This window comes from Seriola dumerili, unplaced genomic scaffold, assembly GCF_002260705.1.
Source record: "Seriola dumerili isolate Sdu_G_001 unplaced genomic scaffold, Sdu_1.0 BDQW01000017.1, whole genome shotgun sequence".
NCBI lineage: Eukaryota > Metazoa > Chordata > Actinopteri > Carangiformes > Carangidae > Seriola > Seriola dumerili.
This window is the reverse complement of record NW_019174272.1, coordinates 15,513,900-15,540,900: the sequence shown is the minus strand read 5'-3', so window position 1 is coordinate 15,540,900 and position 27,001 is coordinate 15,513,900. Positions and strand designations below refer to the sequence as shown.

Here is a 27,001-nt window from a genome sequence, read left to right as displayed (position 1 = left end):
GAGCTCAGTATAAACTAAACAACAAAACACAAAAAAGAAAAGGAGTTAAATGCATGAAAGGTCAAAAGGTGATGAAATGCTCACCTGCACACAGAGATCCAGAGGAGTGATTCCATTCTTGTCAGCAAGGTATTTGGCACCTCGAGAGAGCAGGATCTGTGCCGTGTCTCTTTGGCCATGGCTACAGAAGAAAGACAAGTTTCAGTAAAACTGAACAGAACTGTAGCAATGAAGTGCCAAATACTGGCACTCAAATATGCAAAATGTGGGCATTTGAGAATATTATAGCACATTGTAGTACTCTAACATGTCAATTAATAACTATGAAAAGAGCTCCTGTTTATGAAGCCATTTTCTAAATTAAAAGGAAGCAGATCAGTGCATCTCCACTCCTGAAGAATTACAGGAGGTAAGGTGAGACCACAAATTAATCACCAACATTACAATGACATCACTGATGACAACACCTGCAAGCAAAGTAAAGAGGCGTGGCTCCAGAGACGTTTGGCCGGTTGATGTCAGCTCCGCTGTCCAGAAGACACAACACCGTCTGAGCAGACACAACACATCACATGCTGGGAAATATTTCACTGACACACAGAATAACAAGGAAAAAAAACTGGTGTCAACAATCAACAATTCGAATTAGGTTTTTAAGATTTACCAAAATTAAAATTATTTTTGTGGTTTGGGTAATCATTTTTATCAGTTATGATTAATACTGAGCTCACCAAAGTAAATGTTGAGATTTCAGAATTACTAGACTAAAAGTAAGAGCTAAAACTACAAAAATAATAAAATAAATAAAAAATATTATTATTCTTAAAATCAGATGTGTTCTGTGACACTGAGGAAAAAATTAGTTTTGGCAACCAGCAAAACTTATAGTTCACAATGGGAATTTTTTGTGTTTTGTTGTAGATTTGCATTCCCACTTATTACATTTGCATTATATTCCATCCACCTTTAAAAAAGGGAATTCTGAATTCCCTCTTTTTCACATAAAGCCAAGCTCTGACAATAGCTATATCCACTAGCTGTGAGCACAGCAAAACACTCATCAAAAGAATGGGAGTCATTCATTCTTTGCTTTGTCTTCCTTTATTCCTTTTAGGGTTAGAGTTATTTGAAACAATTACAGTTAGTACTGGGTTTGTATTAGCTTCATAATGCAATAACTTTATCAGGGCAAACGGGAGCAGATTAAAACAAGGCTTGCCTTGTTTAAAGTGACTGCAAACTTCAGCAGGGTAAATGGGAGCAGATTGAAACGAGGCTTCTTACCAAAATATGAACGAGCAGGTACAGTGAAATGAAAGGGATGTGGTTGCATTGTGGAGAAGTCGTTCCTGAACACACAATCTTTCATATCTGATAGAGGTATCAAGTTTAAATCCTGTCTTACAACCCTGTCTAGCCCAATTTTACTTTTTTCTAGCCAGCCAGACACAATCACAGCTACAGCCATAGCCGAGTCGTGTTTTGTCTCCACAGCCAGTCATAACCAGCCAACTTTAAGGCTACCCAGTGGCTATGGTTGAAGTCAAGGCTCTGCTAAAAAATATACAATACACAATATTTTTAATATATTATATATAATGTGTACTTTCTAGTTGGCTCACAGTTTTGTGTCCATTCTGACAGGCTACATGTAGAGCTGTCTGTCCCATGGCATCCTCCACATCCACATTGGAAACATGCTGGACCAGATCATGGAGGAGCTCCGTCCGCCCGTTCACTGCCAGCCAGTGGATCTGCAGCACAGGTTCAAATGGACAGTCACTATATTGACTACAGGAGTTGATTAACTACCAGTCACCTCGGTAGTGCTGCAATAATGAGTACAATGATTTTGAGACATTCAGTACAACATGAACCAGGATTAGAGTCCACTCACAGCAGTCAGTCCCTCATTGTTGCAGATGTTGACATCAGCATTATATTCCAATAGTTTGCCCATGCACTTCTTCTGTCTGAGGAAACAGTGAAGGAAAGTGTTTAGTACCAGTATCATCACAGACCATGAATCAAGAAGATCTTGAGTCGACTCAGATTTTGTCAGTCAAGTCACTGAACTTTTTTTTCACATCATTGTACATAGAGCAATGAAGGAGCAACAGCATGGCAGGCTCTACACTTTATAAATCGAGACCACAAAACTAGTTCTAATGGAGGTTGAGAAGGCTGATGGAAAGTGCAGAGCAACACCAGACAGCTTCAGGCAGGGCAGTAGGACTTGTGTCTGTTTGCTGTGCTGACACTCTCAGCTCAGGTGCTTTCAATGAATTCGGCTAAACAGTACTGCCAGTAGCACAGCAAGAGAGAGGCTCTGAACAAACATTTGTTGATTTGGAAATCTTCCACAGAGCTGCACAATAATGACTAGCAACATTTTAGGACAAAATGGCTCTCAAACAAGCTATTCAGCTGTTGATTCTGTTTCACAGACCCCTTCAGGATGGAGACACTAGAATCAAATAGAAATACAGGAAAGATTTTGTCTCGTCTTGTGCATGGTTAAATTTTTATATTGTGTCTTAAAATGTTTCTATTAGCCTGGCCCATTTTAATGATATTTATTTGTGTCTGGGCAGCCACTGGAAGGCTGGTAACTCTACATTTACAGAGCAAGTAGCGTCAGCTATTGTCCACACATCTATACCACAATAGATGGAGGTGGTGTAAAATGGTACATACATTCTAGACCTTAAATATTTGTACAGTTGCACATTTTTTCTTCTTCAGCTTCTGTGTTTTAGCAAAGTAAAGTCTAAACTGCAAGTAACGTTGAGCGAGCTGTCACACTCTTACGGACGCCGAGCTGGCAGGAGACCACTTAAAACCACCCTACATCATCACAACCAAGGGAGACTGCGCTCACAAATAAGATTTACAATGGAGTCATGTTGGAGCTGTGCTTATCCCTGCACACAATTAGCTTTGAAACCTAATAAAGAGCTTGCTTAGTTATCTGTTAGAGTTATCTGGCCAAATGACAATATATATGACAATACACTGCAACAATGCCAAATGCTACAAGAAATTCCACAAATCCCTCGAGTACTGGCTCTGATGGAGTGAAAGCTAATGATGCAGCTAAAGCTAGTCAAGCTAACCCAAGAACATCGCCACCTTGTGACTGTCCCAACAGCGATACTCCTGTTGCTAGTTCTATCTCCATTGAAGTGGCAAACAAGTTTTCTAAATGTACTGCACTAATCTTGGAAAAGTGTGAGGCCCATGACAAGAAGCTAGAGGCTATACAGGTTACAACAAGTGCTACACATAGCAAATTGGCTGACATTACTAACTGCATTTCTCAATTTGAGAGTCATTTAGTCAGGTAGCATCCTATTGGTGCTTTGCGAGATCAAGGGTAATAACATTATACTAGCAAATGTCTATGTTTCAAATATAGTCGATCCTGCATTTTAATGAAGTAAAGGATCCAGTATTAGACTGCAGCTCTCCATTGGTCCTCACTTCCAGAGCGCATGTAGTGCTCAAAAATATGTCCGGCTTTATGTTTGATAGATGTTTGGCAGCTACAAAACCCATCATAAAAGGGATTATACATTCTTTTCTTCACCCCATAGTTCTTTCTTTCTGGTATCCCAGCCACTGTTATCTGCTATAGTATTAACCTATACTTAGAAAAACAATTTACAGCTCTATCGGCAGGAATAGACTGGGAGGCTTTTAAAGCTTTTTTGAGAAGTCATATAATTCAACACTCCTCGTTTAAGAGGAAGGAAAATAATGCGAAACTTCAGCAGCTTAAAGTGTTGCAGAGTTAAATTTGAAAAAAAGAAACATTTCCACCATAAATTTTACTAGGCTGACTACACTAGACTAAGTGTGAATTTAATTAAATTATGACTCAAAGGCCAGAATTCTCCCTCTTTCAGGCCAGACAAAAATGGAGGGTGATAAGGCTGTTGACTATTTGCCAGATATATTAAACAAAAAGAAGAAAAAAGCACTATTCCAGCCATTAGTAGGTAGTACTTTTTTCTGATCCTAAGGAGATAAATGTGGCTTTTAGAGACTTTTATGTAAAACTTACACTTCAGAGTCAAATGTGGACAAAAAAGATATTACTTCATTTCTGGAAACTCTCAATCTTCTGTTGTAGTCAGAGGACCATCTTGAATGTCTTGATTCACCCATTACCTTTGGTAAGATAGCTGACATTATTAAGCACCTACCTTTAGGTAAAGTGCCAGGTTTAGATGGCTACACAGCCGAGTTCTACAAGGCCTATGTTAAGGATTTAGCACCATTACTCCTAAACACTTATAACGAAGCTTTAGCAAAAAGGGAACCTTTAGATCAGTGGTCGGCAACTGTTCCATTACTAAAACTGGTGGCCTGTAGTCCAAAACTGGCCCGCAAGCAATAATATCTAACCCCACATGAAAAATGTTTGTTATACTTCTATCCATGTTGAAAGTGAATGACAGACAAAAACAGTCACACATCAGGCTGCAGGCTGCACTGTCAGCAGGACAGCGCCTGGTGCTGAAATTGATCTGGCAAATTGATATCTGTCATGGCAAGATTTACCCACAGATTCACTTCCTTTTTAGTAATTTTACCTACAAAAATAATTGCACAAGAAAGTTTGTTTTTTGAAACAGTGCTTTATTTTGAGCTAATTGGGAGCTTTTATTCTGAAAATTTCTGATCAAAAGAACATAACATTATGTTTCTCACTCAAACCTATGAAGTAGCAAACCAATGCAATACGTGGTATGAAAAATAACAGTTCAGTAAATAATTCAAAACTACTTATAAGTCTATATTATTGAGCCCCATGGTGCCACACACGAACAGTAACAAAGCACTTTCATTTAATGAAAAACATTAACAAAAAAAAAAGAAAGAAAAAAAACAAAGCATGAATCTGCTTGATCATAAACGCACAACGGCTTGGGAGGGGTGGTGGTGCATAGACCTATGCTCCTGAAACAACAGAGCACACAGTAGGCTACATTAGGTATACAAATTTGATGAAATTTAGTAACTAGGCCTACATTCAAAACAGAATTTGGCTATTAAATACAAAAACAACAGGCTTAGTACTCACTTAATGTGAAAATGTGAAAACTGGCATGTCCCACTGGTCATGATTTTTTTGAATGTCTGGTGATATGGATGTCACTGCAATTCGCAGGCAGTTTCCCAAGGACGTTATGCGCCAAACGATTCCTCTCATGCATCTTTATTGCATTAATTGACTGACTCGCATGTATAGGTGAAGGGGAACATTGTTAATGTAAAACTATCACTTGTGTTGGGACTTCCGGTTGGGGCGCACAGGGAATGGCAGCATAGAGAAACCTCTCCCGAACAGCGAGATATTTTACATGCCCCTGAAACTCTGAACTTTTTATGAGACTTATGATAGCTGCGTTAAAGGGGTAACAATGTCGGCCAAGGCAAAAAAAGACGTAAAAGAAAACAAAAATACATGGCAGACAGGAGCACAGAGTGAGACGGCTAGCGCTAGCTCTAACGAAGACACGGCTAATCTGGGACTGATTCTCAAGGAACTGAGAGATTTTCGGCAAGATAACAAGATTCAACTCGAAGATATTAAAGAGAAAATAACCAAAACGAACACAAGACCCGAGGAAGCTGAAGAGCGAATTATGAAAGCTGAAGAAAGAATACAAAACACAGAGGATATCATGTCAGAAATGCTAAAACTCCAAGCTCAAATGGAAGCTAAAATAAGCAAACAAGAGAGCCGCTCAAGACAAGAAAATATCCGCCTGTACGGGATTCCTGAAGGGGCCGAAAAGGACTCGCCAACCATGGTTGAGTTTGTGGAAAAATTGTTTGGGGATAACCTCGACATAACAGACACTGCCACCCTGCAAACACAGAGAGCCCACCGCACACTTGGACCTCAGCCTCCACCACACGCACAGCCAAGGTCCATCCTCGTGAAGTTCTCCAGCTTCAGAACTAAAGAAATGTTACTTCGCAAAGCTTGGCAGAAGAAAGGGCTGATATGGCAAGAAAACCGAATCAATGTCGACAACGACTACCCTCCACGCATTCTCCAGAAGCGGAAAGAATATGCATAAGCCAGAAAAACTCTGAAGAACCGAGGCATACAGTTTCAAACTATGTTTCCAGCCAGGCTCAAAGTTAAATATCGGGAAGGAATCAAGATTTACGAGACTCTGGAAGAGGCAATGCAGGATATGGCTAAGAGGGGCTTCAGCGTCGAGATCATCAGACTTCCAGAGACCATGATGGAGCAGCTACAACACCTAGGCTGGCGGAGGAGCAGACGAGCCCGTCGAACGGACGAGAGAACACCGTCCTCAATAGAGAAGCTACAAGTGTTCAAAAGAGATCCCCCACCTGTAAACATGGACAGTGGTTAGTAGCGACAACATTTCTCCTAAGAGATTCACTCTCTTTGGTATGGTGAGTTTGCATATTTGACTGTTTTGCCGAGTTAGAAGAAAAGTGAATTTCTGTGCCTTTAACGACTAGACAATAGTAATTGAATAAGCATTTGGATAACCACGGACAATAGCGCCTCTCTGTGAGGGGCCCTCCACTCTGTTTGGAGTGGGAGGTTTTCCTTTAAAGCTACTTACTACCATCAGGTTTAAGGTCATAAGTAAGACCTGCAACGTGGAAGATCTTGTTGTTTTTTTGGTTTTATTCTTTATTTTCATTTTTCTTAAATGTTCAGTATTTGTTTATGCTGTTCAGGGGATGTTCTGCACTTAAATGAAGGACACGATTATTGATATAACTTAGATGCAAAACATAAGATTAGCTTCCCATAATGTTAATGGGATCCATAACCCAGTCAAGAGAGGGAAAATTCTGTCTAAACTTAAGAAAGACAGAGTCCAAGTAGCCTTTCTCCAGGAAACATCTTAATGATACTGAGCATGCTAAATTAAAGAGAATGGGCGTTAAGCATGTATACTCCTCTTCCTACAAATCTGGACACAAAAGAGGGGTAGCTATACTGATATCAAGAGGGGTGAACTATGAGCACGTCAGAACTCAAAGACCCAGAGGGCAGGTTTGTAATGATAATAGGCAAACTGGACGGTATTACTGTTACTTTCCTAAATGTGTACACTCCCCCAGTTAGTGACTGGATGTTTTATAGGAAAATGTTTGATCTGATGGTAACAAAAGCACAAGGGCTTGTTATCTGCGGTGGAGACTTTAATATGCATCTGAATCCAAAACTAGATGTCTCTAGCGGTAAGTCAGAAACAAAACTTATAAATAAGAGAATCCTTGCCTTGATGAGGGAGCTGGGAATTGTAGCTATATGGAGGGAATTATATCCCACTAGTCGGGACTACACTTATTGCTCCCCACCACATGCAGTTTACACTAGAATTGATTATTTTTTTACCTTTAACAAAGACTTGCATATGATAGAACGATGTGATATAGGTTGTATGACTCTTTCGGACAACAGTCCTGTGTTCTTACCTGTGAGCTTGAACAGGGGGTAAAGATCTACCTCGTGGAGACTAAATTCAAATATATTGAATAATCCACAGACCGAGGAATACCTGACAAGAGCAATAAACACATTCTTAGAGATAAATGATAACGGGGAAGTGACACACTTAAAGCAGTTATATGGGGAAAGATCATTGCCACCACCTCACACATGAAGAAGTTAAGAAGACAAAAACTTCAAGATCTGGAGAGTAGATTAAAGCATCTGCAAAGGGTCCACATTGAAACATCAGACAACAGGGTGAAACAAGAAATGAAAGAGATAAGGCGTGAGATAGATGAAATAAGAACACAAGAAATACAAAAAAATTTAATATTTTTGAAACAGCGGTATTATGAGGTTGGAGGGAAGACAATGAAACTTCTGTCATACAAACTAAGAAAACAGCAAGCTGATAATACCATACCTAAGATACGAAACCCAGAATCTGGGACAATTGAACACAGGCTAGAGAAGATCCAAGAGAGTTTTGAAAGGTTTTACAAAACACTCTATTCTCAACCGCATATTGATAATTCCTCCCATATTGACTCTTTTTTGGCCTCTCTTGAGTTACCCTCCATCTCTGAAGAACAAAATAGAGGATTGATATCCGAAATAACAAGTGAAGAATTAAATTCAGCTATCTCCAAATTGAAGGCAAACAAGTCACCAGGCCCAGATGGTTTCACTGCGGAATGGTATAGAACTATGCGAGAGAAGCTGATCCCAACACTACTGGCGTCCTTCAACTGGTTTTTAAAGGAAAAGAAAATTCCACCTTCATGGAGGGAAGCAATAATTTCATTAATTCCTAAAGACAGAAAAGATAAACTTGAGTGTGGTAGTTTTCGCCCTATTAGTATACTAAATGTAGACTATAAACTATTTACATCAATACTGGCGCGCAGAATAGACAAGATTCTACCTAAATTAATCCACTCAGACCAGACTGGTTTTATTAGACACAGACAAACACAAGATAATTTGAGAAGGACCCTACATATTATTAACCATATCAGGCAACAAGGCACCGAGGCAATGCTTGTAAGTCTAGACGCAGAAAAGGCTTTTGACTCCGTCAGGTGTGTATGACAGACTGACTATATAGGATCTTAGGTGGCAGCAATCGCTTCAGAGTGTTGGGTCAGGACACGGTTGGAATGTTCAGGGTGCATTAAGAAGAGGCAGAGTCCTTTAATAAAGTTCAAGCTGTTTATCTGAGTTTTGGGTTAATGAGTGTGTGTGTGTGTGTGTGTGTGTGTGTGTGTGTGTGTGTGTGTGTGTGTGTGTGTGTGTGTGGTTTCTGCAATACAAGCACAACAATACAGATGGATTAGAAATAAAATACAACTTAGACATAAGATACTGAGCTAGATATCTCTATCCAGATAACAACTGAAAATACAGCTCAAGATTAGTTATGAAGTCACAGTCAGCATTAATCTACAGGGTTGGATACAACATAAGCTGAACATACGCTGTCACTGATAAATTAACAGCAGTAGGTAAGGTATAAACAACAGAAATAAGCAATATAGCAACTTAAACCTCTCAGGCTATTGCTAATTAGCAGCTAGCTCCATGTCGCTCATTAGCGGCTAATTGCTCATCGCATAATACAAACTGATGGCAAAAACTACTATGAAGTCATCAAAACAGACTCACATGGAACAACATAAACATCAACGGAGTGTAACATAGAAATAAACATCATAACTCACGGCTCAATGGACGCACACACTATAGATATATTGAGAGATAGTTCAGCCGATGTTTCCTCTGAGCCGAGCAATACGTGTGTGGTGCGTCCAAGGACCTCTGCCGTGTAGGAATTCACATATGCGGCAAAAAACAATGAAAAAAAATTCACAGAGGGAGGATCTTTTGTACAAGGTGGTGTTTTTTATATAAAGTATTAGAAAAATTTGGTTTCCACAAGTGTATTATTGAGACATTTCAAACTCTATATGATAGCCCCTCTGCAAGGATTAAAGTTAACGGTGCCTTATCAAAACCCTTCATATTAGAATGCAGAACAAGACAGGGGTGTCCAGCCTCCCCTCTGCTTTTTCGCTCTGTTTATTGAACCTCTGAGTCAGTGGATAAGGCAGAATCACAACATTAAAGGAATAAACATAGACTCTGATGAACATAAACTTGCATTATTTGCTGATGATGTCCTAGGATACCTCTCACAGCCCACTCTAACCTTCCCTAAATTGATGGATCTCCTGGAGGAATATGGCGATATTTCGGGATACAAATTGAGTGTCCAAAAGACTCAAGTGCTTACATTTAATTATGAACCACCTGATTATTTGGTGGAGAAGTATCATTTGAAGTGGGATGAGGACTGCATAAGATACCTGGGCATTAATTTACCCAAGGATACCTCAAAACTATTTACTTTGAATTATGGTCCCTTAGACATAAACATTAAATCAGATATACAATGATAGAGCCTCATCTCATTTCTGAGTTTGAATTCCAGAGTAGAATCTGTAAGAATAAATGTACTACCGAGACTGTTATACCTTTTTCTGACTCTCCCAGTCGAAATACCCACTAAACAGTTCATGGAGTGGGACAAATTGATATCAAGATTTCTATGGCAAGGCAAAAAACCTAGGATCAGATATAAAACATACAGCTACACAAGGAATGTGGAGGTAGTGGTCTTCCTTGTCTGCGTGACTACTACTATGCAGCCCAACTAAGACCTTTAGTGTACTGGTGCAATCCATCATACTCTGCAAGATGGATGGACATCGAGCTGAAAATGAGTCGAGGGATTCCATTAGCAGCTATAATACCAGACAATAATTTATTAAACAGTATGTTAGAAAATAATAATCCCGGGATCAATATAACACTGAAGATGTGGCAGAAGACAGTAAAACTCTGCAATATGGAACAGGCTCTAAGAATACTGAGATGGTGTGTATTTGATACTGATTTCTCTCCAAATAAGTTAGATGCCAGATTTAAGACTTGGATTAAAATGGGCCTCTCAAACTATTCCACCTTGGTTCATAAAGGGACATTGAAGACCTTTGCATCATTACAGCAAGAGCATGGCCTACAGTGTCAGGATTTTTATAGGTACCTCCAGACACCACTTTAACGAAAACATTGCTGGGACACAGGAGTTGGAAAAGACAGGTGTGTTAAAAGTGTTTAAAAAAGCAAGCAATTCATCATTATGTACTAAGGTTGTATCTAAACTGTACCATGGGCTACGCCAAGTCAGCTCTCACAATTCATTGTATATCAAACAGAAATGGGAAAAGGAATGCGGTCTCTCACTGTCCTCAGACGAGTGGACAGACAACCTGCTCGAATACATGGCGAGAATATAGCTGGAAAAACTTGTCAAGATTTTTCATTACACCTTTGCAACAACAAACACTAATACCAAACACAGGTTGTTGGAGAGCTTGTGGAAACAGTGAAGCCAATCACTTCCATATCTTTTGGGAATGCCCAGTCTTAACAGTATACTGGAGACAAATACACTGCCATCTGGAAGCTATCTTTGGGGTAAACATACCCCATAGGTTTGACACTTTGTTTTTAGGGAATATTACTTTTGACGGATGGGACTATGGAGATAAAAAAGTACTGCTTATACTCTTGGCTGCAAGCAAAAAGAGTATTTCAAGAAGGTGGTTAAAACCAAATACTCCCACCATAGAAGAATGGTTAGATGTGACTCGTGATATATATGCTATGGAGAAATTGTCTTACTCCCTTAAAATACAAACTGAGAAATTTTACAGTATGTGGTCTAAATTTACTGGTTATGTTAAAAACATAAGATCAGACTTTTGCTGATGAATAATCTTTCTTGTTACGGTGTAATTTTATGTTTAATTTTATTTTTAAGAAATGTGAAGTGTGGAACCCCCATGTTCAAACTGTTCTTGTTATGAGAATATTGAAATGTCTAAAATTCATGGCCATAATAGAAACTGTTGATATAATGATCCCCAAAGACTCTCTCACCAAAAGGGATTAGTTTATTTCCTTTTTCTGTATTGAAATGTATATGAAAAAAAAAAAAAAAAAAAAAAGAAGAAGTGATGTAAGAATAATGCTTGTAATCTTGTGGCCGCAATAAAAAATAAATGTCAAAAAAAAAACTATCACTTGTGTTTTCAGTGTACTGAAGTCTAGAAGCCTGCCGGTTGATATGTCTGACAAGCTTCCAGCTTCCTCGTGATTGACTCCAGCTTTTCAACGATGTCCAATACTGTTTTGTATCTCCCCTGTAGCTGCAGGTTAAGCTGGTTTCGGTGGCCAAATATATCTGCTAAAAATGCTACATTGGACATGAACTTTTCGTCGTCCAGAAGAGCAAGGTGGTCAGCCACTGCTCTAACCTTGCTTAATCTCCGAAACGCCTGACCTTATCCAGTAGTGCACAGAAAAGAGGTCCAACGCTTTTTCTTTACTTATCTAGCTCACGTTATTATGAAGCAGGTCATCATAGGTGACCTCTTCTGACTCCAGAAGTTGCCACAAGTTATCAGAATAGGTGGTGCTGGGTGCTTGAGGTACGTATGACAAATTTAATGACACGCACCACTCACCAGATCTCTGTGCTTTCACACCATAGCTGGAGCCTTGTCCGTCATGATCACGTTAATCTTCTGAAATGATAACGACTGCAGGCTAAACAACTCTTCCAGTTTAGTAAATAAAATGTCCCCAGTGGTGTGCTCTTCTAATGGAATAAGACAAAGCAGCTCTTCCCTGAACTCCTTTCCATCAAAATATCTAACATCAACGCACATCGGGGCTACATCCTGTATTGTCCATGAAGAGACGTTAAGTTATGTTTAGTTTTGTCAGTCTCGTGACTTCTTGTTTTATTTTGAAAACCTAACTCTCCTCTCGTTTCAGGTAACTTCCTCCTTCCCTTGTGTGTTTCCTACTGGTCTGATTGTCTGCCCCGCCCTGATTGTTTCCACCTGTTTCCCATTACCTTGTGTGTATACCATCCATCGAATTGTCAGTTGCCAGTTCCTCCAAAAATGTCACCATAACCTCATTGAAAACCTCTGCATCAGTGAATGCCTGTTGTGCCATGCAAGCAACTAAGATGCTTTCAGCAACGTAATTGTCACTTTCTCTTGAGCTGTGAGACCTTGCTATAGGATCCTGCTTCTGTATGTTTATAGCTTGCCGTCAGTGCTTCAATTTTCCATTTTCGTGCCTCTGTATTTTCTTCTTGAAACTTTCAGTTAGCGACCTTTTCTCTACCCTGCTAGCTTAATTGTTTAGCTAACTCCACTACATTTAATGTAATAGCATACATACAGAATGCAAATGATTTAGAAAAAGAAGCTACATATGTTGTTCATAAGGAGGGGGGTCACTGATGCCAAGAAATAATTGAGAGTAAAAGTATGTCAACAAAATATTAGAATAAGTTAGTTTGTAACAAAGAAGCTGTCAGTCATTCTCAAAATTAAAATCTTAATAATTTATTATTCACAATGTGGAAAGGGAATTAAAACACAGGTCTTAAGAGCATTTCATGACCATTAATGATGATGACCTTAATTTCCTGACCATGACAGGAAAATGATAACAGCAAGGACCCTGACCTTTATAGAATGGTTGAATGTAACACAGACTACATTAACTTCTGTATGGACACTGTAATACCAGCTGGACTATACACTGCTTTCCAAACAACAAACCCTGGATCACCAATAACATCAAAACCCTCTTCAACCAGAAAAAGGAGGCCAGGGATGGAGACAGGGAGAAGCTCAAGTGTGTGCAACAAGAGCTGAAGGGGAGATTAAAGCAGACGAAGAAGGACTACAAAAGGAAAGGAGAGAGGAAGCTGTGGCACAACAACACCAGATAGGTGTGGAAGAAGATGAGTACCATCACTGGCTGCAGCTTCTCCTACAGCATCTCCTTCAAAACCTGACAATGCAGCTGCAACTCCCTCCTGACTGGGGTCAAGTGTCCTGTCCTTTACAGTGAAGGAGATGAGGCTACGTCCTGGAAAAGCAACATGCCCGGATGGTGTGTGTCCGAGGCTGTTAAAGGACTGTGCAGCCCAGCTGGCTGAACCTCTCCAGAGGATCTTCAACTTAAGTCTACACACAGGGAGGGTCCTGGTCCTGTGGAAAACATCATAACTTGTTCCGGTACCTAAAGTAGGAAGACCGGCTGATGACTACAGACCGGTGGCCCTCACATTACACATCATGAAGACCCTGGAGCGGCCACTTCTCCACCTTCTGAGGCCACAGGTTGAAAATGCACTAGAGACCCTACAATTCGCCTACAAAGAACATATTGGAGTGGATAATGCTGTCGTTTACATGCTCCACCGGGTCCATTCCTACTTGGATGAGCCAAGTGGTTGCATAAGGATTATGTTCTTTGATTTTTCTAGTGCATGTAATGCCATCCAACCCCCATGCCTAAATCCAAGCTGGAAGGGAGGGGGTGGATCCCTGCTTCACGTCCTGGATTGTGGATTACCTGACAAGACGACCACAGTACGTCAGGCTGGGTAACTGTGTCTCAGAGACAGTCATGAGCAGTACGCGGGCTCCACAGGGGACTGTTCTGGCTCCGTTCCTGTTCACCCTGTATACGGCCAACTTTAAATACAATTCTGAGTCTTGCCACATCCAGATATACTCGGATGACACAGATATTGTGGCGTGTATCAGGAATGGGCAGGAAGAGGAGTACAGAGATCTGATGATGGACTTCAATGAATGGAGCAACAAGAACTGACTCCTTGTAAATACCTCCAAGACGAAGACTGAGCCAAAGGAAGTGCACTAATTTAATTATTATTGTTTAATTATTAACTGTTATTATTAACAATGAGCTAACTGACACATGAACTCCACCTACGAGATATATAAAGTATCTATCTATCTATCTATCTGTCTATCTATCTATCAACTCATTTCATGAGTTATTTTTATCCAGCAGTTACAACAAAAAACAGTCCGTTGCAAAATCCAGTGGCATTTTTATCATTCATTTCTTAAATTTAGGCTTTGATTACGTTATTGCCCACCAGTAGATGGCCAAACTTACTTGCCAACTCCTGCTTTAAACTGTAAGAAATTCAGACCCATTAGTTTAACCTCCTGTGACAGTGAGATACTATCTAAAATACCTGGACAGGGTTATAACCTCCTTGATCCATCCAGATCAGGTTGGATTCATATGCTCCCGCTCCTCAGCAGACAACATTAGAAGATTTGTCGATGTTATATGGGCAAAAAAGGCACCGGTTAGGGGTTGAGTGGCAATATTTTTTCTCCACCCTGGAATGTTTTGGTTTCAGAAAAAAGCTCCTAGATTAGATTAGTCTGATACATCCCAAAGCATCTGTGCTCACCAACAGCATCATCTCTCCTCTATTTGAACTCAGAAGGCAGGGGGACCCTCTCTCTGGGGAAAGGCAAACATTATAAAAATTAATTGCACTCCAAAATTTAACTACCTACTGCAGGCTCTCACAGTGAGAATTCCTTTACACTACTTTGAACAATTTGATCAATCTTGTAATAAATTCTTGTGGAACAATAAACGTCCACAAATGAACCTCCAGACACTGCAGAGGCCAGTGGTGCCTAACAAGTTGTTTTATCATCATGTTTTCACTCTCAGCATATGGCACAGTGGTTCTTGCCCCCTGAGAGTATCGGGTTGTAGCCCGGGTTAACTCTGTAAAGATGAACATCCTCCCCAAACTATCCTAGATTTTTCAATGCATACCCATTTTTGTCCCCAAGTCCTTTTTTTGTAAACTAGATGGTTTCTGAGCCATACATGGTTCACTTGCCAAACTGAATAAAACATGGGGACCTTTCTAAAATCAAAATTATAGAGTCTATTGGACACCGTCCAGGCTGCATAAGGTGGGATTGGTGGACAGTTCAGAGTGCTGGAGGTGTCATGATGGAGATGGTACTCTAGTACACATGCTTTGGAGCTGCCAAAAAATTCAGGAGTTCTGCTCTGCCATTCATATCAGTATAGAGAAAACTACCAGACTAGACACCCCTTTCTCCCTGACTGTTTATTTTGGGTGACCCCAAAAGAGATGGTTGTGCGTGAAAATCCCAGTATATCAGCAGTCTCTGAAATACTCAGACCAGCCGGTCTGGCACCAACAACCATGTCACATTCAAAGTCACTTAAATCATCTTTCTTCCCCATTCTGATGCTCTGTTTGAACTTCAGCAGATCGTCTTGACCATGTGCTGACATGTTGCTGCCATTTGATTGGCCTATTAGATATTTGCGTTGACGAGCAGTTGAACAGGTGTACCTAATAAAGTGGCCGATGAGTGTATATTATAGTTGTAACAACTTCCAGTTTCATGGTGAAGCATCCAGTTTGCCAAGCCACCACAGCTAGGCCATTCATGGAAAACTCACAATTTTCACAGTGACGCATCATGAGGGCATTATGCATTTTATGAAATTTGGGGCAGATTGGATAATGTACTGTATGTACTGTATAACTTCCTGTTGTCAAATTCACCAGGCAGCCACAGAACGACCCTGAAAAAGTTTCTCAAAGGTCATGTGGTTGTACTTGTTATTCAGATTAAAACTGTAGCACGTGAAATGGCAAAAAAAATGCACCAAAATTGCACACTAATTTCAAAATGGCGGATTTCCAATTGGGTTTACGTTATGGCTTGAAGAAGCTTTTTGTAGATCTCCACGTGTTATACATACCAACCAATTTTCATACATTTAGGTGAATCATTCTGTCGGGCTACACCGTTGAACTTTTCAAGGGTGTGCCCTTTTTCATTTAATAAAATAATGGATACTACATGAATACCCGCTCATTCAGGATCTGGACCCTGGAAGCCAATTGGTCTCTCGAGGACTGTTTTGTGTGCACAAATTAGAAAGTACTGTTTGAGTCACAGGAAAATGATAACGGCAAGGACACTGACCTTGATAGAATGGTTGAATGTACCACAGACTGCATTAACTTCTGTATGGACACTGTACACTGCTTTCCAAACAACAAACCGTGGATCACCACTATGGCTGAGCCTAAAAGTAAGGCCGCAATATTTTTAGGCTATATCGCGATACACAATATATATCCCAATATTCTTAAATCTACTCAATAGAATATCATAAATACATGATTTAACCCTTTGATGCACAGCCTGTTTTTCACTCATGACTGAGTGGTTCCCAGCAGATATAGACAGGGAAACATTTGTTGATAGTCATACTGATAATAGCAACACTATATATAACTGATATATGAATATGACATAGGCATGAAAAAATATAGAACTTTATATATAACTTTATATTTATAAATATATATAAACATATATATATAAACTTATTTTTAACCATTTTAGCAACTGCATGGAGAGACAGAGGAGGCCACATGTACTAGATGGTCATAACAGAAACCCAATGTTGGTTATAATTAGGTTGATAATTTAACAGGTGAAGGGCAGTATTTTACCGGTGCTCGCTCTCTCTCTTTCCTGTGACTCCAACAGGACTTTCCAATCTGTGCACTCAAAACAGTCTTTTAGAGACTCACTGGCCTCCAGGGTCCAGCTCCTGAATGAGTGGATGGTTGCAGCCTGCCTCAGTAAACAGGGTTTGTAGGAAGGCTGAAGAAAAACCAGAATATGATCAAGTGTCTTATTTTCCCTTGTGGGACAGTCAACAGCTAGCTCCGCTCGTGGTTGAATGTAAACAAACAATGCCAACGATGTGAGAGAACTCCCTTGGTACATAGTATGGTCCAAGACCAACTGCCAACAGTTCAATATCCCGACAGCAGATCTTCTCCTTCACTGTGATATGACCTGGCTGCACCATCTTTTGCTCACAAGCAGAACCAGTCCACCTTTTTTCTTTCCATTTGCTCTGACGTCTGTCCACTCATGCTGGTAAGCCAGGTAAACAGTCAGGAGTATTGTTGTTTAGCCAGGTGTCCGGGAAACACATGAGACTACACTCATGATATGCTCGCTGGTCATAAGAGCCTCCAGTTCATCACACTTGTTAGCCAGAGAGTTGACATTTCAGTATCGATACTAGAAAAAGCTTATGTTACGGCTGGTGACACAACACCAGAAGGAAGTTTACTGCATGAAAGTTTATTGAAAATAGATGGGGGAAACTGAAAAGAAAATAGATACCTTGCACAAAGGTGCTGCTGCAGCAGGAGGGAGAAAGAGAGAGCTGACTCAAAGGGCCGGCCTAAATAGACTCAGCCCACTAGTCAGCACAGGTGTGTGTCAATGAGGCGATCCACCAAGAGGGATCAGCATCAGGATCAACACGAAACACCAAAATAAAACAGAATCCAACACTATGTAACACTTCCCCTCATAAAGATGGCACTTATGTGACATTATTCATACACTCATGACAGAGCATCAGCCCCAACATTTTCTTGGGCCTTTTTATGGCGAATAATCATATTGTTGTTAGGAACAATGTTGGCCCAATGCATCAGCCTCTGGTTACTGTTGTACATGCAATGCAAGAAAACCAAAGGATAATGATTTCTGCTTCTTACTTAAAGCTGAGCAGTCAGCTACAATGTGGCCTGGCTTCTTGTCGAAGAAACAAATCCTATCCGAGCGTCCATTTTTAGAGCTGAAGACTTTGTTAGCAGAAGCACAGGAAGAGGAACTACTACAAGGAATCTTATTAGAAAAGTGAGAACGCTGCAAGGGTGTGTGAGTTTTAACCTCAGTTTGGAACTTATCACTATGGGCTGAAACATATTCATCAACCATTACAGCAGCATCCCTTACAATTTTTGCTCTCTGTTCACTTAAATAAGTGGAAACCAAGCGCGCACAATTTTTTAGCTCTTCCAGAAGAATCAACTGGCGCAACTGTTATTTTATCTCCACTTTTTGTGAGGTGCACCAAAGTAAAATACATCATCAATATAATGCTTCAAAGAAATTATAAAAGGGAGGAAGGGTTTTTGTGGTTTGTATAATATTTCTTTTTCCAGGTGACTGACAAAAAGACTAGGTGCACTTTTGCAGTGCGAGATGTGGAGGTATGGTATGTCGTTAAAAAAAGAAATTGTTTCTCTTAAGAACAAAAAAGGGGCCAAATTAACAAGGAAAGTGGTAGAGGGTGTTCTCACTTGTCAGGTGCTAAGGAAATGTTCCAATGTGTCTAGGCCTTGCTGGTGGTGAATATTTGTGTATAAGGACTCAATGTATAAAGTACACATGACTGCATTTGGATCAATTGGTGGAAGTTCTTTAGACTTTTTCCTTTCTCCTTGCACCTTGGAAGTAAGTGAAGTTGTGCCATAAACGTCTACTTAGCTCAAACCAGACTGGCCATTCACCTTTGATCTCTCTCATCAATGAGGCGTTCCCATCCATGCACTGCCACTCACTAGATGTTTATTTTTTTGCACCATTCTGAGTAAACTCTATGAGAAAATCCAAGGAGAACAGCAGTTTCAGAAATCCTAAAATCAGCCTGAGACCAACAATCATCAAATCACTGAGATCATATTTTTCTCCATTCTGATCTGATCATTTGGATCATCTGCAAGATTTGATGTATTTAACTGCTATCACATGATTTTGTAATTGCAGCGAGTAGACCTATGGAAAAGTCCCTAATAAGTGTTCAGTGAGCGCATGTTTTTTGGGTAGCTGTGTGTTGTTTCAGCATGCACAAAAGGGCTAACGTGGCTCAGAGCTGATTGAGAGTTGAGAGTAACCATTTATATTAGGGGTGAAGCTGTCTGTTGATATGAGGAGTAAAGAGGTGTAGCAGACATACCTGGTCTGGCATCAATCACAAGCCATTAAAGAAGTTCACAGTAAGGACATGCTGAGTTACTGACCCCAAATTGACAATTTCTTACTCTTCCCACTATCAAACTATCAAAGTGATAAGAAACAGAGACAAAGGACCCTTCTCTCATAAAAAGACCAGCTTTTAGCATGTCAGAGATTTGAACAGCCACATCATGGGTCAAAGGGTCCGATCCAAAGGATCAACCAATGGACAACCAGGCAAATTGGAGAATATAATTTAAATCTCCATTTTGTAACAATAAGACTGTATCTGTATTGATATTTGATTGTTTCTTATATAAGAAAAGTAACACCAACAGGACTTATTATCACTAGTGTGAATTCTGGACTCTCTGTGCCATGCATGAATACATACACACACAACCCTCTCCCCCAGAGTCAGAAACTATAACCCACATTCCAATTCTAAATAGTGACCAGCAGTCACATATATTGCTTGATCAGCTGTGTCATTCAATATTTTATAGTCATGGTGGAAGACGGATGTGCACATTTTATAGGAAAACTGATTGAACAATTCTAAATGATTGTGGAAAATAACTCTCCTCTCTAAGATGAAACAAAGGAGATGCCTCTGAAATGTGCGCCAGCCTCCAGGAGATAAAACAGTTGTGATAATTTCACATATTGCTCTTAGCCATCTGCTCTTACATATAGGCTTAGCCACAACTCTTAGACATTGCTTTTTGCCCTTTTGCACTTAATTGTTTGTCCATGTTCTTTGTTCTTTCTGTGCCACGTGCTCCAAGTAACATTCTTTTTGTCTAGCACGATTTATCATTTTATCATTCATTTTAAGCCAAGTCCAAACTAACGGAACCAAAACAGCAGAAGTACCTCAGAGTAAATTTTGTAACTTTTAATTATTATCAAATTTTCATTTTAAGATTTTTGACAGTTTTGGAGTCATCTGGTCAGCGCCAGCCAAGTTATCTAGCAAAAGTTAAGTGCATTAGAGTTTATTCTGCATCAAACAGCAAGCAAATAACATATGTGACCACGACTGCCAGCAGAGAAGCCTACCAGAAAGCAAGAGTGTCTGAGACGGAAAGTCTGCTGGCAAATGCCACTAAAGTTCAGAGACATCGGCAGAGCTGGTTATCCTGGGAACAACGACGTCGCCTCCGAGAGGTCCCACTTAGAGTCACTGTTGTCAAGGTTACCAGTCAATCTCAGCTGCTTGGGCTCCAGCCAAGGGTCTCCAGCTAGGGCACAACTCACAGTATGCCGGTCTTAACATTCTGCTCATGATGGAATTAGCACACTGGTGTTTATAAATTGTTTACAGAGCAAGAGGATGAATGCAGAGGTATACAGTAGGATTCTGGGAGCTCAAATTCAGCCAAATGCATCACCTTGCTGCCCAAAAAAACAAACAAATTTAATTTGTTTTTAAATTAAAAAAACAAAATACTTATTTACCTCATTTATGTGCCCTTCTTTAATTTCAATTCAATGTGAGTCTCTGCTGCGTTTTTCTGTCATTTACAGTTTCTCTACTCTATTCTAGAGCAGAGCAGGTGAGAGACAGGCTGACAACGTTATGTGCAATAAAAGCTTTCGATTAAAATAAATCCTTATAAATCCCTCTAAAACCAAATACAGACAGACATCAATCATCTGAAAGTCAGGCAAAACCACTGTGTTTTAAACGCAATCTGGCAACAGTGGTGAGGATGCTAGCAGCTCTGCTACTCATGGCAGGGAAGCTAGTCCTAAGAGCACTGGCAGCTCTCCTGCTGTTACACCTACAGTACAAAGAGAAGATAACAGCTCGGAAACCCTGGAATATCCAAAAGTGAACTCAAAAGTGTCACAAGAAAAATTTATACTAAAACTGAATTAAAACTGAACACAACACCAACATTTAAATAGATGTATTACAAGACTCATACCCATTCCTAGCAGCAAGGTGCAGAGGGGTACAGCCTGAGATGTCCTGGTAGTTTGGGTTGGCTCCCCTCTTTAGTAGCAGAACGAGACACTCCACTGATCCACAGCTGTAAAGAGAAAATACAGGGCAACTTAGCTGTCCTGCATACTCCCTTCTTCTCAAAATGTGACAGGTCAGTGTTATCAGCAACAAACAGTGTTTTCATCTACTTTCCAATTTCCCTCTCTCGAAGTATCTAGCACTGAAAAATTACATTTGAAGAAGAATAATCCATAGACCTGACTAGACACAGTTTTCACTCCAACTACTAAGTTAATAGCTAACTACTAATTGCTACTCAAAAAACAGACCCCAATTATCAATCCTATGTTTTTCACAATTTGGATGGACTGACCCCAGACAATTATCAAGATGAGCATGACTGATGACCATGAGAAAAGTCTGGATGATATGAATAATTGAGTGAGCAGGTGTGTATGTTTTTCAAAATAAAGCTTAATGTATAAACCAAAACAACACATGGATTTCAAAGTGTTCTGAAAATATAGTTATGTGTGAAAACACAATGTTGCTTTTGGGTGCTATACAAGACACAGACTTACATGGAATAATAATATATGTATTTACCATTTTTAATTGTCATCAGGAGGATAAGGATGTACCAAACTAGATTTTTGGTCTCTATACTGATGTTTCTGATCTCCATATACACCCATACCTTGAAAATTCAATTACTTTCCCATCTGTAGATTTTGCAGCTACAGAAAAATGGCAAATTCTTCAATGTTCAAAATAATCATTAGGTTCAGCTGTAATCATAAAGTTCAGCCGTAATTATCAATAGACCTTGTAGTACATTAGTTCCCAAATCAAATTACCTTCAACCCAAGAAACATTTATATATATATAAACTTAACCACAGCGGAATGGGTCCAGTCAGTTGTTATGGAGAGTTTTTCTCCAAAACCACTAGAAAAATCTAATTGATTTCAGTTTTTTTTTTTTTTTTTTTTGTCAAACTACAACTTCCATAACTGATGATTTACTACTACTTTTCTACTACTTTCAACTAGTCTCCATTTATCTTGATGACAGCTTTGCACAATATTGGCATTATCTTAACCAGCTTCATGAGGTCTTTAATATCAACAGGTGTGCCTCATCAAGAGTAAATTAGTGGGATCTCGTCTTCTTTATGTGTTTGAGACCATCAGTTGTGATGTGTCATGGTAGTGTTGGTATATAGTAAATAGCCCTACTGGACAAGGAATGGAAAGACACAATGCTACATGTCATACAGACATTTGCCTCCCAACTACTCCACATCTCTTTGTAACAAATTCTGAAATATGCTGGACGAGAGAGAGTCCTGAAAGAATTCAGGGTGTGAGTGAAAAATATCTTACTTGGCAGCAATGTGCAACAAACTTCTCTTCACCCGTCCAAAGGCGTAGTTCACATCAAACTTGGAGTTGAGCAGCAACTCTGACACTGACCTTTTAGACACAGGATGGAACAAGTAAATTATTTCTTCTAAAGACATACACACAAATTCACTATACCTCTACCTAATGGTAGCAGACATAAAGATGATTGGAAAAACACAATGAGACTTGTTACTACTGGTAAAAATATGTAAACATGCCAAGCTTACCTGTGCTGGTCAGCCATGACCATTGGCATGAGTGTGTACACTGCAGTCTCATTGTCTGTGGAGAGCAAGCCAGAAGAGGAATGAAACTATCAGACAAAACTTGACAAAACTTAATAGACACTACTGGCCTTATCTTACACCCAGCATAAAGCGTAACGCAAGTCTCTTTGCTAGGGTTAGACCGACGCAGCTGTCATTTTTCCGTCCAGCACCCACATTGATTAAATAGAAAATACACTTGTGCCTATCTGTGTGCCCATGGGCGTGTTGGTCTTTAAATTAGATGTGGTCAGGTGCATTGTTGGCGCATTGTTATCTTGAGAAAGTGGAAAGTCATTGCGCTAACCTGGTCTTAAGTCAGTGGCGCAGTATTTCACTGTAATTTTAAGGAGCACTGTCAGGAGAGTAATATGTGCCAACATACACGCACGCATAGTGCACATACACTCTGCCTGTTACACACAAGCAGAGTGAGCTGAAAATGCTCTTAGATGTTGGATAAGTCAGGTGAAACATTATAACACAGCCTCAGAGGGTCGGAGCATCTTTGTGACATGTTGTGTGTTATATAACGGTGTCATATTTCATATGGATGTCTCTTGCACGAGACTCTACAGAGAAGCGTTCTTTCATCACTTACTTTTGTCCACCACAGTTTCATAACAAACTGAGGATCTATTAACGAACAGTACATTGATTCGCTCAGCCCTTCTTTGCATCTGCGCACTGAGCTGCTGCATGCATGTGCGAGGACTACTCTAACTGGTCAGTCAAAATATATGATCAACTGACCTGTGATTGATTTATTGGATGTTACGCCCCAAAACACTCCCATGAACAATTACGAGATAAGTACAACAGTGAGCAGTTGAGTCACTACAAGTGGATTTCTTCAAATCCACACACAGTCACTTCATGTTGTCTGATATACTGTGTTTGTTTTTGGTATGCTGTGCTCCACAGCAGAAACTCTGTGGAAAAACTGGGTGTACCACATTTATGTTTCCCAGAGTGGGAAAATGCCTGCAAATGTACATGTCTCACATGGAATACACAGAGATACACACAACAGGCTTTTCTCACAGCACACATATTTTTATGTTATAGATAGAAAAGCAAAGATGTAAATATCCAAACGAATTATGACTCTTCCAGGGCAGCACGTGTAACATGTCGATCTAGCATGTTACATTAAATACACAACAATAACCTTGTATAGAATTAAATTTTGTCAGTATATTTATCTTCATTAGTTTGTGTAAAGTATACATATTTTTGTCATTTTTATATATTTTTTTGACGTTATTTAGTATTTTCATAAATAGAGCTAGGTTACCAAGGTAACAATACATCTATATAAAGTTCATTACCAGGGGAACAAGTCAGTCCGGGCTTGTATCCCCGAGGTGAGTGAGTGACTGTGAATGATTTCTGTAAATATTAATATTTTAATGTATCTAATCTAAGAGAGAAAGTGAATATATTAAATTGTTTTATTGAGACCGGGCTTGTATCCCCCAGATCCCGAAGTGCTTCTGAGCAAATCAGTGAATCGACATCGGAGCTGTGTCTCTTCGTTGGAGCGTTGGAGTCAACCAAACTGCCAGCCATTACTTGCACTGACTACTACACAATGCAGAGACTGTAACTATTATGTTGAAAAAGAGATTTAATGGGATATCATAAACTATATTTTCAGGAGCAGATTGAACCCTGTTACACACGATATGCAAAACAAAATTATATTGTGATTGTTTTGGCAGATATTGTGATCGTGATATGAGTCACAATGTCAGTTGGATTAATAGTTTTTACATTTCAATTTCACTGAAAATGGGTCTTGTACGAAACAAGCACATTCCTTTACGTCTGGAGAATAAAAATTGTACACATTTTACCAAACAATTGCAGCTCCTGTGATTTGGATATTGCGATTTTGACTATATTTCGATTAATTGTGCAGCACTACTCTTTTCCATGCAGCTGCTTCAGTTTCAGGGGCCTGGTTTTCTATTATTATTGGCTCACTGTTGCACTGCCATCATGGTTTACTGGGACACTGGAATAGAACAGAGCCATTGTTAATATTATGAGCAACACCTGTGCTTTTCCTACTATGACAAGACAAAATTTGTGCTGTGAAAAGGCTTATACAAACAATATACATGTGGACCCTCACCCTACAATGTACCACTTCTATTTTAAAGCTCTGTATCTGTGACATGACTGATGTATGTGAACAGAGGAATGAGAGAACCATGAGTATAATGGCTCTGTTTTTGTGATTGATGGTAAGTTTGTTGTTGTTGTTTCTCATTAGAAACAACATAGTGAAGACACAAGGGTACATCACAGTATTGGAGTTGAATTATGCTTTTATAAAGCAACAACAGGAAGAGGGGGATCAAAAAGGGTGTTTTGAGTTCTATTTTCTCATTACTCATACTGTTGAACTAAAAGCTAACTTTTTTTTTTAATTCTGGGAATATTCATAGCAATCATGTTTATGCTATGTAATTCCCAAACTAATCTTACACAAACTAGAATGGATAAGCAGCAGTAAATGAGTCATTATAAGAACTCATTAAGAAGACATGAGTTTGTCATATTTCAGACTAAAAACTTTGCAAACACCTACAAGACATTGTATAGGAATCTGCTTTCTCATCAGCATTCCAGTTTTAAGCATTCCACTAGTATATTTTTTTAATTAAAAAAATATAGCCCCCAATCCTAGCATACAGGAGTTTCAGTCTGACTTGACTGAAACTCCTGTATGCTTTGACAGCTGGCAGTCAGAAACTGAATACAAACAAGGTATATCATAACTAATTCCACAGACTCGACTGTACCAGTCTTTACTATCGGTGAGACTGACAGAGGCCGACGCAGGGTACTGTGTCTGTAGGAGCACGTCAAGACCATTTTTGGTTGCTCGCGGGTCAAGCTTCGAAGACTACATCGTTACCTTCTGGGAGTTCCACGGTCCTGGCCCGGCGGAGGGAACGGGTCAGCCGGTTGAGCTGTACGTTGAGCTGTTCCATCGCCCGTTCCATCATAGGTGATCGCTCCACCAGGATGAAGCTAGGGAACAAAGGCTCACCCGTCAAATTACTTGTTCCTAATGTGGTTGTGTTGTTCCTGGGCGTCGTCCATGGGCGCTGGCAGATGGGGAACCGTTTCTCCGACAGACAGTGAGTTACAAAACACTATTTTTTTTACTGCCACACTGCTCAACTCATTCACCTACAACGACCGTTATGACTTCCTGTTATGATGACGTTCATACCCTATGCAGTGTGGGTGATGTAGTTCTTAGCTCTTATTGTGCTTTGAAATTTATTGACGATTGGCAAACAACGAATTGGTGCATTACCGCCACCACCTGGAATGGAGTGTGGATCAGAATGTCTAGTAACTGACTCATATTCCAAAAATACATAAATGAAATGAAATATATAATAATAATAATAATAATAATAATAATAATAATAATAATAATAATAATAATAATGAACCTCATATCCTTTTAATCAGTTTTGTTATTTCAAGTATGCAGGTAGATTTGTTTAACCCTTGTGCCCTCCTCACTACCCTCTGGACACCTTCATGGCAAAAATGTACACGCACAAAAAAACTGCTTTTAAATCATCATACATGATTATTTTTTTCTACTTTTTTTTCATAAATCTCTTAAACAACTTCAAACTTGCTCAAAACTACCAAAGTAGTGATATTTGACATTTTTACTGTATTCCACCAGATTCAACCATTTTCCCATTGTAGGCCGATGCATGAAATTCTTGTATTTTTACCAGTTATATTATGGAGCCATGTGACTACCAAGGACCCAGATTTTCAGCCCGTACTTCGCTGGCTTGCTGGGCATGTACTGCCGGAATTTGCAGCGGCCTCTGAAGGTTACGAGCAGATGACGTCCCCCGGATTGAACAGGGGCGGGAGGTGCTGTGTCCACTTGTCCCACATATTCCGGAAAGCAGAAAACTTTGTGTTCCTTGTGTCGAGAAGGATGGGTGAGTCGGTCATCGAATCAGAGGCTGGCGCTTATCATTTGAAATCGTTTGTGGGACATG

The 27,001-nt window shown here is 39.7% G+C and overlaps 1 protein-coding gene across 3 annotated transcripts in view; it reads right to left on the bottom strand.

Annotated features, from left to right (window-relative positions):
• hace1 (HECT domain and ankyrin repeat containing E3 ubiquitin protein ligase 1) overlaps positions 1–26,157 on the bottom strand; it is an 86,855-nt gene extending 60,698 nt beyond the window's left edge. For all 3 annotated transcript variants that reach the window (XM_022755389.1, XM_022755403.1, XM_022755398.1), the window contains exons 1-8: positions 25,876–26,157; positions 22,908–22,962; positions 22,660–22,749; positions 21,255–21,359; positions 1,898–1,973; positions 1,623–1,754; positions 468–550; positions 85–181 (exon numbers count right to left, since the gene is read on the bottom strand). In XM_022755389.1, coding sequence (XP_022611110.1) covers positions 85–181; positions 468–550; positions 1,623–1,754; positions 1,898–1,973; positions 21,255–21,359; positions 22,660–22,749; positions 22,908–22,962; positions 25,876–25,966 — 729 coding nt within the window. In that variant the 5' untranslated portion in view covers positions 25,967–26,157. The remainder of the gene's footprint in view (positions 1–84; positions 182–467; positions 551–1,622; positions 1,755–1,897; positions 1,974–21,254; positions 21,360–22,659; positions 22,750–22,907; positions 22,963–25,875) is intronic.
• Positions 26,158–27,001: the final 844 nt, after the last annotated feature.